This window comes from Callionymus lyra, chromosome 13 (assembly GCF_982586985.1).
Source record: "Callionymus lyra chromosome 13, fCalLyr1.hap1.1, whole genome shotgun sequence".
Lineage (NCBI taxonomy): Eukaryota > Metazoa > Chordata > Actinopteri > Syngnathiformes > Callionymidae > Callionymus > Callionymus lyra.
In genome coordinates this window covers 11,444,936-11,461,858 of record NC_141830.1, presented here as the reverse complement: position 1 = coordinate 11,461,858, position 16,923 = coordinate 11,444,936, and the positions used below count along the sequence as shown (strand labels likewise).

Genomic DNA, 16,923 nt, shown 5'->3' with positions numbered 1-16,923 from the left:
CTTTTAAAGCTGATGTTTGGACATGTTTTGGTTTCAAAACAAATGAAAGCACTTTGTTAAGAGTCATGTGGTCTTGGAGTCAAGTACTCGACAATACTACAAATATATACTTGTTACTACAGTAACTCAATATATCGTATCGTTTCCCCTGTATCGTGATACGTATTGAATCGGCAGAATTTTGCCAATAAACACGTAAATGAGTAAACTTCATTTCAAATCATCTGAAAATATTGACCAGACAATAACAATTATTGGCATTAAATACCTGTAAATAGATATAAATATATAAATAAATAAAATGAATAATCAGACATTTTAAATCTTTTTAATATCATAGAAATAATAGCGTCGGTAAAATGGTCTGTAATTCACTGACTGATGTTTCTCTGTCCAGCTGGACGAGTCGTCCGCCGCCCTCCAGGCCGAGCAGGAGACGTCGGCGCGACAGAAGAAGGCTCAGGCCGACCTGCAGAAACAAGTCCAGAACCTGGAGCTGAGTTTGAAGGAGACGCAGGACAAGTGCAACCTGCTGGGGAACAGCAAGATGGAGCTAGAGAAGCAGCTGAGGGCCAAGCAGGCCGACCTGGAGACGGAGAGGAGGGACAAACACCTGGGGACGGAGATCATCTCTGAACTCCAAGGTGAGGCGACAAATATAAAAGTCAGGTGTAACTCTCATCGGCTTTATTTCTATTATGGGAGACTCCAGCAGGAAAGGGACATTAACAACAGTCCTGAGTGGGTATTAGATGTTCGTTTCTTCTTGGATCCCACCTTGGGAAACATGGGATCATGTGTGGAAACATCTGTTCACACACAGCTGAGACTGATTCATGGCTTTTCCGAGGCCTGTTGCGACCGAGCCAGCGCCGCTTGTAAGATGTTGTTTGGAAATATAGACGAACACAGAAGCCAGTGGCTGCTGTGTGAACAAAGGTGCTGCCTGTTTGCCTGATGTTTTCTCTCTCTGGGGAAAAAAGCGAGATGGAAAATGAATGATTTGGAATCTATACGATGCAGGAGGAGTTGCCTCTGCTCACTTTTGTTTGTTTGGACAGTGTCTACGTTTGTTACCGTGTTTTCTCTCCAGGCTGTCAAGTCAGGCTCTCGTTCTGTCGGCGAGGCTGTGACAAATCCGGCGCGTTCTTCTCAACTATTTCTATATTTGTCTCTCACCTCCTTTTTTCTGTCCTTCAGGACACATCTCTGGGATTGAAGAAGAAATGAAAGAGATGAAGTCGTCCTTCTCTGCGGTGCAGACTGAGAAGAAGCAGCTACAGGAGAAACTCAACGATCTCGTCAAGGTTCGAACTATTTCTATTTTAATTTGGATTTAAGTTTTGCTTCATCTCCACCTTAGTAAAGGGACACATTTCTACATTTCCCCCTCAAATATTTCCTTAGTTCTGTTCTTTCAACGTTGCCCTCATACATACCTCAGTTGTAGACAGAAAGTAACATGTGTTTAAAATTATTTTTGTTGCCTAGCGTCTCCCACGCTTGAGTCCATGGCCTCGGTGAGAAATGGGCGAGTAATTAAATGTCCTGTTGCTTTTTAGTAGAAAAGAAAAAGAAAAGGGACAAAGAAAAATGAAAAAAAAGTGATGCCTTTTTCTGTTTCTCAGAAATAAATCTACAAACTGTTCACATGGAAACGTTTCACTCTGTGCTTGTTTTCTGATTTAAGTGAAACGATACACAGATACAGAACGAAAACATGTTGTTTCATAATGTTGTTGGATAAATGCACTTTATAATATCATCTTTCTTAAGTTTTCTCATCATATTAAAGGCATTTTTTAATGTTTTTCTTCTCTTGGCTTTCCGGCCTGTTCTCAACAATTGCCTCGTCACGATATGACACTCAAAAATAAAAAGGACCAATAAGAAAATAAAGTGATTGAAATTCTCTAACACACATTTTTAATATTTTTCTATTTGGAAAATGTAATCAATCGAAGTCTGTTGTAGCGTTTTCAAGATGAAAAGAATATTTTTTAATAATTGAATACAAAAATGTATATATTGAAAGATGGAATTTGTTTTTTTTGTTCGTTTTTTTTACAATTTAATGCAATATATTATACATGTTAAAAGGTTGAATAATTCTTTATTTATTTAATAATTTCTAGATCGTAATTTAGATTTTTTTTATTTCTTCAAAAACATTTATAAAATGAATGGACATCAGTCGATGTAATTTGATTACATTAATTCAAAATTGAATATTTAATTAGTAGCCTTTTAAAATTTAATATTATAATTCTGGTGGAACAATATCACCACGCAATACCAATCGTTGTGCACGATTTATTTTTGAATTATTTAATTTAGTTTATCAACTTTGTTTTACTATTAAAAAGAATGATAATATTCAAGTGTTAAAAACTGCAAAATTTCAATAAAAAAATACATTAAAAATTCAATATTTTAGCTGTTAAATGTAAACACTCAATATTCTGGTATTCATATACATCTGTATAAGATGCCATTTATAAAAGCAGAGGGTTACCTGTAGCTAATGCTGGTAGAAAAACACACAAAAAATTGTTCTGATCCGAATATTTAGGTCGTCAAAAGTAGAACCTTATCAACAGCGGCAATAGTTACTCTGAATGAATTCTCAAAAGCTACAAAATAATTGATGAAAACATTCCTTTTCTTTCCTTTTCCAGGAGAAGAACAATCAGGAGATCGATCTGACCTTCAAGCTCAAGTCCGTCCAGCAGAGCCTGGAGCAGGAGGAGGCGGAACACAAGGCTACAAAGGCCAGGCTGGCTGACAAGAACAGCACCAGCCAGTCCATCGAGGAGGCCAAGTCCGAAGCTTTGAAGGGTGAGACAGCCGGACTGACGGGTTGACAGTATTGATCATAACACCAATGGCACCGGGATCTACTTTTACTGTTCTCCCTCTGCTGCCTTCCACTTATCGAGGATTGTTTAGTCAATACTGTGGAGCTGAAATTCGGCCTCTCTTTTGTCCAGAGGTGGAGTGCATTCTTCAGGAGGAGCGCAACATGAAGCTACAGGTGGAGGCCAAGCTGCTGCAGCTGGAGAAGGACCACTCCATGCTGGACTGCGACTACAAGCAGGCACAGCGCAAACTCAAAGAGCTGCAGGGCCAAAAAGACAAAGTGTCTGAAGAGGTTTGGTTTTTTATTAAAGAACGCACAATGACGACACGTGAAGGTAACTCTGGACCGCGTGTGCAGGTGAAGAACCTCGGCCAGCGTCTGGAGCAGGAGACCCACAAGAGGGGGCTGAGCCAAAGCGACCTGAAGATGAAGAACCAGCAGCTGTCGGTGGTCTCCACCTCCGAGAAGCATCTCAAGCAGGAGCTCAACCTCCTTCTGGAGACCAAGCAGGTTCTGGAGAAGCAGATCCACGAGCTGCGCAGGTCCGACACGCTTTTGACACGAGCATGAATCACCGGAGCTCGTGCTCGCCACAAGCTGCACGGGCGACGGCCATTAATTAATCATGCGCTATTGGGTGTTTTGGCTCAGTCCGGAAACATTCTTGGTTCTGTTTCAGGGAGAAGAAGGAGGCTGACGACCAGATCGGGGAATTAAAGGAGCTGCTGGAGGCAGAGCAATATTTTGTGGTACATATGAGCATCAATCTGGACTCTTTGATCCACTTCCTATTATTTTATCACGATCATACGTCATGAGAAAACGGATTGAATTAGGTAGTTGAACAAGTGGATAAAGATCTGTCAGAACAAAGAGCAGATTCACCTGCACAAGCATCAATTGTTGATGCTTTGTCATATTTTAGTTTCTAAATAATAACATGTTTTATTAGTTAATGTCGCATTACATAGTTTAATGAACATCATTATTTCCTTCATTTAGCTTCCTTTCAAAGACGCATTAAAACATGATCCGAAGCCAATTAAATTATTCAATGGTTGAATTAATGTCAATCTTTTGAAAAATTAAATGAAATTATTTCTATATTTTAAGGTGGAATTTGGTTTTATTTAAATAAAACATTTTTTTTTTGTGAAAACTTAATTAAAAAATGTTTATATATTATATATATTAGAGTAATAGTGCGACGAATAAAGAGTTACAAGTTACTTGATCTAACTTTCAACCAATCATCTATTATAGCAACATTTTTAATTGAATTTAACAGGCTACGAATTGAAAAATATAGAATTTAGAAAGGTTACGTTTTAAGTATTGTAATCATAATATCCAAACTCCATGTGTAAAAAAATATATATATATATTTATTTTTGAAAATATATCAATTTTTGTGTTAAACATGATATGATGATTTTCTCCCTCTTGGTTATAGAACCTGTACAAGACGAACATCCGGGAGTTGACGGACGAGCGAGAGGAGAAGAACAGGAAGTACAAAGAGGCGCAGCAGTATCTGGCGGAGTTCCGGGAAGAGAGGTTTGCAACGTCCATGAACATCCTAAGATTCGGGGGTAACTTGAAGCAGCAAGTTGACATTTCTGTTCGGAACGATATAAGTGAAGTCGTTCAATTTGACCTTTACTCGCTGAATAAGCTGATTAGTTCCACAAGTGGGTCTGAAAACATTGAAAAGTGTCAGTCCATTAAAAAATGTCCTCCATGCTGAATATGTTTCCGCCCGGCAGGAAGTCCAGCCTGGAGCGTTTATTCTGCAAGAGAGAATGTTAATAAAAGATGAATCATTTTTCTCTCTGCAGGGATTCTCTGGCTCAGCAGCTGGAGGAGAGTCTGACCAAGGCGGACTCGGAGCAGTTGGCCCGCTCCATCGCCGAGCAGCAGTACTCGGACCTGGAGAAGGAGAAGATCATGAAAGAGCTGGAGATCAAAGACATGATGGCCCGTCATAGAATGGAGCTCGGGGACAAGGAGGCCACCATCAGCTCGGTGAGAACCTCTCCTTTTATCCCTTGACAAAGAGCTGAGCCAAATGGCAAAACCCACCTGCTGTACATTTCTACTGTCACCTGTGGAGATGCTCAGTCATCGGTGAGAGACTCAAGGTAGAAAGACTGCTCCTCATTGACAGAAGGCAGCAGAAGGACGCCTCCTTTGTGACGGAGTCCGTCCAACTGGGAGGAAGCTCCGGGCCCAACCCGAGAGGCTGTAGAGCAGCGGTGGGCAATAATATTTCCTCAGGGGCCACATTATATACCGTGACTGCTGTGAGGGGCCGGTGAGCCAAAACAAAGGAGCAAAGAAAAATAAATTGAATGAGAAAAAGATAAACATGAAATAAAGCTAAATGTGCTAATATAATATTTTTCATAACATTTTTTTTTACAAATATTCTTAATATGATCTCAATTTGAAAGTATTTTGTGGGTCAAAGAAAAACTAAGAACTTCAGACTGTTTTTATTATCCCTTGTGTTAACTCTGGATCAAGGTGAACGACCTCCACCACTTCATATGTATTTATGGAAGCCAGGGAGGTCGTTGACCCAGAAATAACACAAGGGATACCAAAAACACATTTGTCTAGATGTACTATTCTGACTCAGGCCTGGAATCGTCTCTGTATTCAAGTGCCGGACTATTGCCTACTATTGTTTCTTGTTATTGTGCCGCCGTGTTTGATAAAGACGGGGAAAAAAATTGATGTTTATGAGTGAAAACATTCGTCCGTGCTTACTTCACAGCTTGAAGAGTCAAATCGCACCATGACGGTGGACGTGGCCAACTTGGCAGGCGAGAAGGAGGAACTCAACAACCAGCTGAAAGAGATGCAGCAAGGTGAGTCATCGGGAGGATAAACATGGATTTGATCAGCAACACACGATCAAAGTGTGTGTGTGTGTGTAGCGTTTGGATTTGTTATCTCAAACTGCAGTCTCTGTGCTTAATTTAAAAAAAAGTATTCAAACATATTATTCAGTATTTTAATTATGGTTATAAGCAATGAGTCTGCAGCAAGAATGAGATCTTTAAAGGGTTGAATTAAACATTAAGCTTTTCATTTTCTATTTTAATTTTTTTTTTTCAATATAGCACTTTTTTGGTGCTAAATTGAAACAATGTTTTTCTTATGTTTTTCTTCTTGTCATTTTGATTTATTTTATTAGTATTATTATCTTTGAATTTTCCCATTATTGTGTATGTTTAATATATTTTGTGTACTTGCTGCTTTGACTTTTCAAATGTCCCCACTGTGGGAATAAAATATGTTATTGAAGAAGATTTTATTATTATAAAAACTGAACTAGCATGGTTTAGAATTCTTCAAAATGTTCTGTCAATGCTGTAACCTATAGATACTTCCATGTATTTCCACTGACTGGTCAAAGTTTTCCTGTTACTTTATTCTCAGAGCTCCTTAAGATCAAAGATGAGGAGAAAAGGATGAATTCTCTCAAAATGTCCTTCGAAAAGCAGGTGCACAACGAGCGGACGCTCAAAATCCAGGTGAGTCTCGGCGCCCACACGCTTGTCTGGAAAGAAACAGAAATGCTTTGTCTTTTTTTCTTTTTTTTTGCAACACTGATGGAAGTTTTTGTCAGACGGTTGGCGCTGACTCATGCAGACATATGAGAAATATATTTTAAAAACGGATCAGAGTCGTATTGATGTTATCCATTGGCGTCTAAAAATAGAGACCTGAGCTACTTTTCGCCGTTGATTCTTCTCCCAGGCTGTCAACAAGCTGGCCGAGGTGATGAACAGGAGGATCGAGACGGTGAGGGGGGGTCACCGGGGGGGCGACACGGAGGTGCACAGGAAGGAGAAGGAGAACAGGAAGCTGCAGGACGAGCTGAGGAAGGAGCGGCAGAAGCTGGACAGCACCATCGTCAAGTACCAGAAAGAGATGATGGACTTGCAAGCGGTCAGTGCGGCTTTTTGATTCGAGCGGTTGATGAAAGCCCGAGTGTTGGCCCAGCTGCTGGTTGGACTGATCACATGACTCTCTCGCTCTCCAGATGGTCTCGGAGGAGAACCAGGTGCGCCTGGAGCTGCAGATGGCGCTGGACAGCAAAGACAGCGACATCGAGCAGCTGCGGTGTCAGATCACCTCCCTCAGCATCCACTCGCTGGACTCCACCAGCATCAGCAGCAACAACGACCTGGACGCCGGCGAAGGTTACCCAGGTAAACCCTCAGGACTCCTCGTCCCCGACGCACTTTTCCTGTCTTTCTTTTTAACTCCGTCCCTCCCCCCCCGACCGGCTCAGTGCGCATCACTCAGTCTCGTACCTCCGAGTCCATGTCCTTCACCTACCAGCGCACACACAAATCGGTCTCCATCGACACGCGGCCCGACCTGCGCTCGAGTCTTTTCGACTCCGACGACGAGGACGGGTGCGGGGGTCGGGTGGAGCCGGACCACCTCCCGCTCGCCCTCACCCACCAGCCCGATCCTGACCCGGCAGGTGACCCTGCATGGTGTTCAAACCCGAGAGTGAACCGCGTGATGCTTCTTGAACTGAGCATGCGTTTGTTACTCGAGTCGTTGAGTTGAGCTGTTGTTTTCACGCACTAATCCGGATTCGTGAAATAAAAGCTTTTTTTAAAACTTTATTTATAAACACGCACGACAGAGACGAGGGAAGAGACGGTTCAACAGGTTTGATGGAGAAACGCACAAACTAACACACAGACACTTGTTTAATGACAAGAACTTCAAGTCTCTTTTTCTTCTGCAGGTTTTTAGGTTTAAAAACAGACCCACAACTCTTACAACCAAATGTGCTTGTTTTTTATCAGTCCATCCTTTTGTTGGTGTTCCAGTGAAGTATATTAGTGCTCTCAGAATATGAATAGAACATTTTTATTTGTATGGGATTTTCAGCTTTTATTTTCTATTGTATTGAATTCAATTGTTTGAATATTGGAAGTTTTATTTTTATTAAATAAGTAAATTAAAAAAAACGATTATTTTCTGAATTAATACATTTTTAAATGTTTTTAATTCAGTATGAAAATGTTGGTGTAATTGGGCCATTTTCAAAAAATAAATTTAATACAGTATTTATTAATGATTTTTTTTTTTTTTTTTAAACACAAGTTTCTATTGGGGATTAATAAAGGATATTTGATTGATGGAGCTGGTTGTGGCCAAATCCACTTATGAATTATTCAAATAACAATAAAAACTCTATAAACTATACATATTTTGAAAATATTCCTTTTTATACTAAATTATTAAAAAAAACAAATTCAACCTTTCAATTTGCTAAACTAAACTAAATTGTTCGATTTAAAAATCTCAAACTTACAGTATAGAAATGATTGAATTTAATTATTTGAAAAAAACAATTTATACAAAAAGGTCAGATTTTTCTGTTCAACATTCAATATCCTGATGGCGCTGATATTCTTCCACAGTAGCCCGGCAGCTTCACTGGACACTGTTTTAAACCTACCGATTGATGCTTGAATTTGAATTAATACTGCTTTTTTATTTTATCCTCATTTCACTTTTTGCACCTTCCGTTGTGGATAAATGCTCTGCCGGCTTCAATCCTTGTTAAAACTGTGGACCAGAACTTCCCGCTTCTGCCCTTTACCTCCGCACACAAAGTCATTCCAGAAGCCTGGAGGCAAAATGTCTGCAATACTTCTGAGAATGTCAAGGAGGCTTTCAAGTGTTCCAGATGACTGAGAGTTGTTCACCTTTTCCCTCTAATGTCTCCGCAGACGCCAGACTGCAGGGATGGATTTCTCTTCCCACCAAGAACACCAAGCGCTTCGGCTGGGACAGAAAGGTGTGGTGGTCACAGCTCCCGTCCAGACCTTCTTCCGGGTCTCTAACGTGTGCCTGTTGTTCTGCCGCAGTATGTCGTGGTGAGCAGCAAGAAGATCCTCTTCTACCACAGCGAGCTGGACCGCGAGCAGGCAAACCCCTTCATGACCCTGGATATAGAGTGAGTCCGAGTGACCGTCTGCGATCAGCTTCATTTAAAACTCTGCATAAGTGTTTATTCTCAACAGGAAAATACTAAATATTCAGTCATTTTGCGCTTGACAAATATAGATCTACGGTATCTTTTTCATTTATTTGTTTATAGATGGAGAAATTAATTTTAAATAAATGACGAGGTTTGTTACATAAAAATATTAAATCAGTATATTAATATATATATGTATATTAATATAATTAAATAACACTGTTTATTTTTTTTAACCCTTATGTTGTCTCTGGGTCAAGGTGAATTACCTCCCTGGCTTCCATAAATACATATGCAGTGATGGAGGTCGTTCACTTGGACCCATAGACGACACAAGGGATACCACAAACACATTTGTTATCAGGCCTCTGGGTCACCTTGACCCTGAGATAACACAAGGGTTAAAAAGTCAGTAAAAAGTGTTTTATTTAATGGGTATTTTTTTCTGCCCCCAGTAATATTATTATTAATTTTACTGTAATATAAGCTTTTCTTCTCACGCTTGTTGCATTGTTACAATTTTTTTTTTTTATATATATATAAAACTGTAAATTAAATTTTAAAAAAAGTTGCGTCTTCACTATCTGGCAGTTATTTAACATCACTGTTTAAATGGAAAAAGAAATGTGAAAGAAAAACACTATCAAAGTACTTTCTGACTAATTTTCTAACGCGGAGCAGGAAAGAAAGGATTGAGACATGAGTTCACTCTTTTTTGTCTTAATTATTTACAGGTTATTTACATGTTTTTTCTGTTGTTGAAATGAAAACGACTCTTTTTTTCAAGGTTGAATCTTTTGAAAAAGCCTCAATTTCCTTCTTTCAAAATGTTTATTTTTTTCTGCATAACATACATATTTAAAGCTCTATTCATTTGAAATGTTCTGGTCAAAAGTTGATGCGATTTAAGACTCAAAGTCAGCGACATTTTTAAGCCACTTCTTTTTATAAGTTAATGAGTATTTATGCATTTTCCTTCCCCCCCGAGATTCTTTCCTCTATTGTAACTGTCACTTTACAATCTTCTGCTTGTGTCACAACAATGAAGAACACGTGTCAAATCTGGCAAAATAGTCGCGTCATGTGGCCAATGAACGTGGTTTAAAACAAAAACTATGGGTTAAAAAGTGAAGTTAATACTGATGGATAATTTTTCTTTTTAAAGTAAGTAAAAAGTGTCCACAACAAATGTTGAAACTGCGTGAGTTGAACTATTAATAAATGATGATAAAATTGGCCTGAAACCATTAGTAAAAATCCGACTAATATTTCATCTTTCGTTTTCTATTTTGACGCAGTATAGTTATTGATAAGGCAAAAACGTATAGTACATTTCGTCCGGCCCAGGAACCCGATCAACGTTTTTTCAATTTATGCGACATTCCTGAGTCTGACATTCCAGATGTAGACGGAGATATTGACACCATCTAGTGGTCATATGGTGACATTGATCTGGTTGATGAAATGACAAGAATTAGCACAAAAAAACTCTTTTTTTTTTATCCAAAAACCAAAACTTACTTAATTCAGGATTTAACTATTTTTAGTTCAGAACTGAAGAAGTATATATCATACCTCAGAGGATTTTACACATTTCATGCAGTCGGGAAAATCAACGGCAAGATGTGTGTTGTCAGTCTCCGTCCTCCAAACGTGAAATGATTTTCATAAATATTTAATTTTTCTTTCCATCATGTGCGTCGGTTTTCAAGGTGTAGCACATCCGTTTCTATATTTAATCGCCCGAGCACTTCGCTTTAGATCATAAATAATGTTTGAGCGCTTTACTTTTTCAAAGTTTGACGATTGTGTCATCGTTCAATCCTCTTCCTCCCTCCAGAGGCGCTAATAATAATTCATGAGAAACTTGATAATTGTGACAATCATAGTGACAATCATGAATAATCAAGTCTTGCAGGGAAAGTTTTTCTGGTCCTCATTCAGCGACGGCTCAAAGCTGCAAAATTCTAACTGTAATTAAAAATGTGTTTTAACCCTTTTGTGTCTCCGTTGAGAGTGAAAACCACTTCCCAGCAACCGACGCTGACAGCCAGAATAAATTAAAGTTGTAACTAAGCAACAAGTACATTCCTGAGCAAGATGATATTTCTATTCCTTTTGGACTGACAGCATTTATACGCAGCAACGTTGAAGGCCCTGAGCGAGCATGGCGTCGAGTGGGGAGCTCTGTCAGAGGTTGACGGCTTTTCAAAGTTAACATCTCATGAAGATGGTTTTCGCAATTTTTATTAGAGGATCAAACGTAACCATCACTCAATTAGGAGTGACTTAGCTACTTAGTACACCCACGATGCCTTGAACTACTTTTTTTTTTTAATCACATTAAATCACAGCTTAGATGGAAAAAGTAACTTCTATAAATAAAAAAAATTACGATTCCAAAAAGTGATAAAAGTCTATATATAAATCATTAAATCTATGAGGTTGTAAATGTGTTGGTAGAAGTAAAATAGTGATTTTAGAATTTACAGAAGTAAAAAAAATAATTTTGATGAATGGACGCATTAAAAACGATTTCAAAAGCCTTTTTTCTACACATTTTTAGTTTCTCTCTGACTCGATGAGGTTCTATAAGGGTTGAGAAATATACAGTCCTCGTGCTATTAGTCTGTGTAACTCCTATTTCCTTTGATCTATATATTTGCACTTTGTCATCCCTTGCGCTTTGTTCATTTTATTTGCGCTTTGTTCTTCTTTTTATGAAACTATCATGTGTACTGGGAACCCAATTTCCAAAAGGAGATCTCCAGAGGGATTAACAAAGTCTATTTATCTAGAAAATCCATAAAATTAATTGTTAACTGTTTTCTCCCCCAAAAAAGATTTTATTGGTTTATTTATTTTTAGCCATTTCAATTTAAATAGCATGTTTTTCTGCCCTAAAAACATTTTTTTCCTCTTTTTTTCCCACTGAAATATATCAATTAAACAAGAGTTTTTATATAATACTTGCATAGGTTGTCCGTAGTTCTTGCATGATGTTAAAAGAACCTTTAAATAATATATAAATAATAAAAAATGTATCTAGATTGTTCCTCTCTGTGTGTGTGCGTCATGATGGTACTCTGTGATAATCATAATCATCGTAAGTGTCAGGCTTAAAAGTCGTCCATATTTCAAACGTGCAAAGACTATAAAATGGAGAGTTAAATGCGTCATGGTTATTAAAGTGAAATGTTAATTTTATCTGCGACGGCTCTTCTAAAAGGGCATCGACCGTACGGTAATGGACTTCAAAGTAATGAGTCGTAATCACTGATGAAGTTTTAAGAGGCGAACATTCTGGACAGGCATAAAACCAGCCACCTCTTTATCCCTTCAACATCTTTAAGAGAGTTTAACTTTTTAATTTCTCTCACGTTTACTTTTCTTGAAACTCTAATAAAATACTGTTACATTTTTAACTGAATACTTAATTCTTTTGCACAACATAATATTAAACATATTTCTATAACAGTTATTTTAAAATTGGTTTTGGTTGTTGTGCTTTCGTAAAAAGCCTAATTAATTCAAATTATTTAACACAAAGACAAAAAGAATCGCATTATGTGACCCACATTTTTTACGACTTTCTTTTTATTAAAACATTTCATACACATGGACATAAAAATATGCAAATGAAATAAATGACACGCACTGAATAAAAACATCAAAAACTATATGTTCTACTTAAGTTATAAATGTGTAATATTAATTGCTGGTTACATTGTTTGTATTCACACTGTTTTATTTAATTAACAAGTGAGTCTTTTCATTCTCTCTAAGGTTTCAACACTATTTATCTCCTGCTTTACTTCAAAAAACATAGATTTTAAACCAATTCTTTACTTTCTTTGAGGTATTTAAGTACAATTTTCACTGCATTTTGGTCATTTTTTTGTACGAATCCCTGTAAATATCTAACAAATATACTTACATGTGATTTTTGATGTACATATTACTTTTAAACCTGTCATTAAGGAGTTTGTATCCGTCCATGGTGTCAAAGATTCACTCCTGTTTTTCTCCCTCAGTAAATTGTTCCACGTCCGACCCGTCACTCAGACTGACGTGTATCGCGCCGACGCCCGAGAAATCCCTCGCATCTTCCAGGTAATGCAGTCGTACATGTCCAATAAATAAAACATCTTCTATCGCTGGAGCCGTCAGGGAATCTCAGAGTCTTCACTTCACATCGTAACATCTATTTTTTTCTGTTTTTTTTTTTTTTTTTTAAATTCTTCTTCAGATTCTTTACGCCAACGAGGGCGAGAGCAAGCGTGACCAGGAGTCGGTGGTGGAGTCGGCGCCGCACGGCGAGCGCCCCGCCTACATCAGCCACAAGGGTCACGAGTTCATCCTCACGCTCTACCACTTCCCCTCCAGCTGTGAAGCCTGCGCCCGTCCTCTGTGGCACGTGTTCAAGCCGCCGCCGGCGCTCGAGTGCCGGCGCTGCCACACCAAGTGCCACAAAGATCACCTGGACAGGAAGGAGGAGGTCATCGTGCCGTGCAGGGGTCAGTGCTCTCTCCTTCACTCTTTAGGGCGCGAGACAAATCCTCTATTGTTAATTTGTCATGCAGAAAATTTTTACACAAATTTATTTTTCTGTTTGGTTTACATTCAACATTTTATGCCTCAATATTTCTTGTCATTTTTAATGCATCATTTTCTATTAGTTGGTATTTAATTAAAAAAATGTATTGATTAATTAAATTTCCATTCATTTTCATATATATTTTAATTTCAATGTGAATTTGATTTGATTACTTCTAAAATTGTATGTAAATACTATGATGAACGAGTCACTTTAATTTTTAATTTTTATTTTAGTACAATATATTCATTTCATTTTATTATATTTTATATTTATTTAATTCATTCTGTTGTATTTACTTTAATACCAAATATTTTATATAATGTATCCATTAAAAACACGTCAAAAAACTTTGTGTTCTTTAACACTAGTAATAAAAGTTTTCTGATTCAATTTTTACATATAATGTAATTCAAATGTTTATTTTTTTAACTACTATATTTTATTCCATTTGTGTTAAAATGTTGCCTCATTTCTCTCTTTTCTGTATTTTTTATTTATTATTAAAATGTTTTGTTTTTTTAACCGAGTAATGAAAAAAACATTATATTTTTTGCTCCAAAAATGTTTTTTTTATAACCATTCAATATGAAAACCTATTTCTACAATTTTCTAATGAATATATAGTTTATTCACCTTAAGTTCAAGCAGGTTCTCACTGCATCCTCTCGTCCTCAGTGAACTACGACATGTCGACGGCCAAGGAGCTGCTGCTGCTGACCAGCAGCCCCGAGGAGCAGCAGCGCTGGGTGGGCCACCTCCTCAAGAGGGTCCCCCGGAAACACCCCTCCCTGGGCAGCCCCCCGCACGACTCCTCCTCCTCCAGGGCGTCCCCCCGGGCCTCGCCCAGACCCTCGCCCAAGGCCTCGCCACGCTTGTCCTCGCACCGCGGGGCCATGAAGATCATCACACAGACCGGCAAGCCGGGGTGAGAGACACTCACGTTATACTTTACGACTGATAGATATCAAAGTCTTGTTTCTACTATATATTCATAAAACTGTGAATTAAATTTCAACCTTTTGTATTTTCCTTTAAATGTAAATAAATGTTTTCTAACAATGCTACCAGCGTGACATACAAAAATCATATTTAAGACGTAAGTAATAATTGTTGGCTTTGTTTCATCGAGTCGAAAATAACACTAGGTACTTACCACTGCAGGTGGGCTAATGGGGGTCGGGTTATAAGGGGTGTCGATATTTTTTAGGGGGGCACCTCTCTCTCGCTGTAGCCACTAACTCTCACAACCTAACTGGCTCTCGTCCCTCAGCAACGGTCCCCTGCGCATCATCATGCACTGACCCGTGACCTCTGACCTCCCCACTCTAATGTGTCTCTCTTGCTGGGAGGCTGTAAGTAGAAGATGCTGCTCATCTGCCCCCCCCCTCCCAAGCCCCCCCTCTCCTATTAACACTGCTTCTGCGTATTCCCCTGGTGGACGTGAGGTGAACTGCTCTTAATCGCACAAACTGTTGACCAATCAGCGGCGCTGCTGTTTCAGATTGATTGATTTTGGCGCCGACGACTGGGGTTGGTCGGTGGACGACTTCGTTGATGATGATGATGATGATTCTTTCTTCTGAAGGAAATGAGGGTGTCGAGGGGTAACCAGACCTCTGCATGAGTTTGAGTTTGAATCAAGCATGGAAGTGTGGATTTTCAGTTTTATTTCCTCCGATGTTTGATTTAGAACAAACCTTTTAGAACGTAATCATGAAAACAAGTTTATATTCATCATTTAAAACCTTTAATTAAATAGTAATAATTTAATTTCCTTTTCCTTCATTCAGGGGTCTGAAACTCAACTGGCCCGGGGGCCAACTGAGGTCTTTTTTTTGTGGCGACAAGGCCGCAGGTCTTTTAGTATTTTTTTTTTACGTCTTTGAAAAATCTGATTGATTATAGTCGTTTAAATTTTTGTGTGATTTTACTGTTACTTTGAACCAAATATCTTATTTTATTTCATAAACCTGATCTTTACTATTGGAGCTCTTAGAAAATATTAATACGGCGATATATCGCGATTTCCATTTTTTATTACGATAAAAAAAAAAAAAATGTTTGCTTTAAGAATCATATTTTACACTGTTATTTTCTTGGTTGTAGTAGAAAAAATATGTGTTTAAAATAAAATTATTTTCTTTTTAAATTATTATTTACAATTAAAATGCAAATATTTACGTTATTGGTTTATTTTGATACTGTATCGATATTCGACAGCACTTTGTAGTTTTTCTTTTGTTTCTTAAATCATATTTTATATTTTACAACCATTCTTTTATGGTTTACAGTTCAATATTCAAGGCGTTTTGTTTATTTTAGTGCTACAATTCTATTTCGGGCGATAGATGGCAGCAGTTCTCCGCTAAATGAAATCCCACAAGATCCCGGTCATGACTGAGGATGAGAGGATACATTCAACTCCAGTAGCTTTTAAAGCTAATATTTGGAAATATTTTTGGTTCGTTTGATACCCCTGATCAAAACTTTTAATTTCATATTTTAAGATTATACATTTTCTTCCGTATTTACACAAATCATAGTAAATAAAATAAATATGATAATCTTTTACTGATATGTTTAATTTTACAAAAATGAAAGATTCAAGTTTTTTGGGTTTTTTTTATTTTAAATGATACTTTCCAAATTAAATTATTTTACTGTTGTTTTCTAGTTGGGAAAAAACTAAATGTAAAAACAAATATTAGAGCATCAGTTATTTCACACACACGATCTTCACAAACGCACTTGAATTGTGTTTCACGCTAATTCCACTCCTGCGTTGTTTCAACCGCTGCTGCCTTGTTGGTTTTGTGCGAGTGTGCGTTTGATGTCCCGACACTCTGAGTCCCTGGTTCTCACTTCCTCTCCTTCCCTCCACAGTTAACCCTGGAGACTCCAGTTCGCTGGTGGATTCACGGACCAGGACCGGATGCAGTGCCTTGATTATTTGTGTGTGTGTGTGTGTCCACCGTCAGTGGTCTTTATTCTAGGACGGATGTGTGTGTTTGTACATAGAAGTATTCAGTATTCTAGTCATAGTTTTTAATGGAAGCTTCGTCGCCAACGAATGTGAACGACTCTGGATGAGGAACTTGATTAAACGTCTTCATCTGAAACGGCTGTGAATCTCGTTCTTCTCTCAACATAAAGTGACTCTTCTTAGTCGCATCACACACTTTAGAAAATGTTCTTCTTTTATTTTTTAACTCCTGTTCGTGAAAACTGAAATATTAGGATTTATTTTCTTTTTTAAACTTTTTCAAATGTTGAAACTTCTTTTTCAAAATGTTTAATTCATGATTGGCAAATGAGTAACCACTAACTACTACTAGGTACTACTTTAATGTCTGGTGTTAAACCAACATTTTTATATTGAATTTAGTAGGCTACAAATTAAAAAATATTGAATTCAGAAAATTAACTTTTGAATTTATAATA

At 37.9% G+C, this 16,923-nt stretch overlaps 1 protein-coding gene across 4 annotated transcripts in view; it reads left to right on the top strand.

Annotated features, from left to right (window-relative positions):
• Window positions 1–16,601, top strand: part of LOC148067366 (rho-associated protein kinase 2-like) — a 35,175-nt gene extending 18,574 nt beyond the window's left edge. Inside the window, exons 15-33 of one of the 4 annotated variants that reach the window (XM_087805407.1) lie at window positions 398–644; window positions 1,201–1,307; window positions 2,679–2,838; window positions 2,991–3,151; window positions 3,218–3,402; window positions 3,540–3,609; window positions 4,314–4,417; window positions 4,699–4,885; window positions 5,640–5,733; window positions 6,308–6,402; window positions 6,629–6,820; window positions 6,915–7,083; window positions 8,632–8,699; window positions 8,770–8,858; window positions 12,917–12,995; window positions 13,132–13,399; window positions 14,158–14,407; window positions 14,753–14,834; window positions 16,366–16,601. In XM_087805407.1, the coding sequence (XP_087661533.1) occupies window positions 398–644; window positions 1,201–1,307; window positions 2,679–2,838; window positions 2,991–3,151; window positions 3,218–3,402; window positions 3,540–3,609; window positions 4,314–4,417; window positions 4,699–4,885; window positions 5,640–5,733; window positions 6,308–6,402; window positions 6,629–6,820; window positions 6,915–7,083; window positions 8,632–8,699; window positions 8,770–8,858; window positions 12,917–12,995; window positions 13,132–13,399; window positions 14,158–14,407; window positions 14,753–14,783 (2,556 nt within the window). In that variant the 3' untranslated portion in view covers window positions 14,784–14,834; window positions 16,366–16,601. Of the gene's footprint in view, window positions 1–397; window positions 645–1,200; window positions 1,308–2,678; window positions 2,839–2,990; window positions 3,152–3,217; window positions 3,403–3,539; window positions 3,610–4,313; window positions 4,418–4,698; window positions 4,886–5,639; window positions 5,734–6,307; window positions 6,403–6,628; window positions 6,821–6,914; window positions 7,084–7,166; window positions 7,469–8,631; window positions 8,700–8,769; window positions 8,859–12,916; window positions 12,996–13,131; window positions 13,400–14,157; window positions 14,408–14,752; window positions 14,835–14,983 lie in introns of those variants that run through there. The other 3 variants (XM_087805409.1, XM_087805406.1, XM_087805410.1) reach the window with 3 other exon arrangements.
• Window positions 16,602–16,923: the final 322 nt, after the last annotated feature.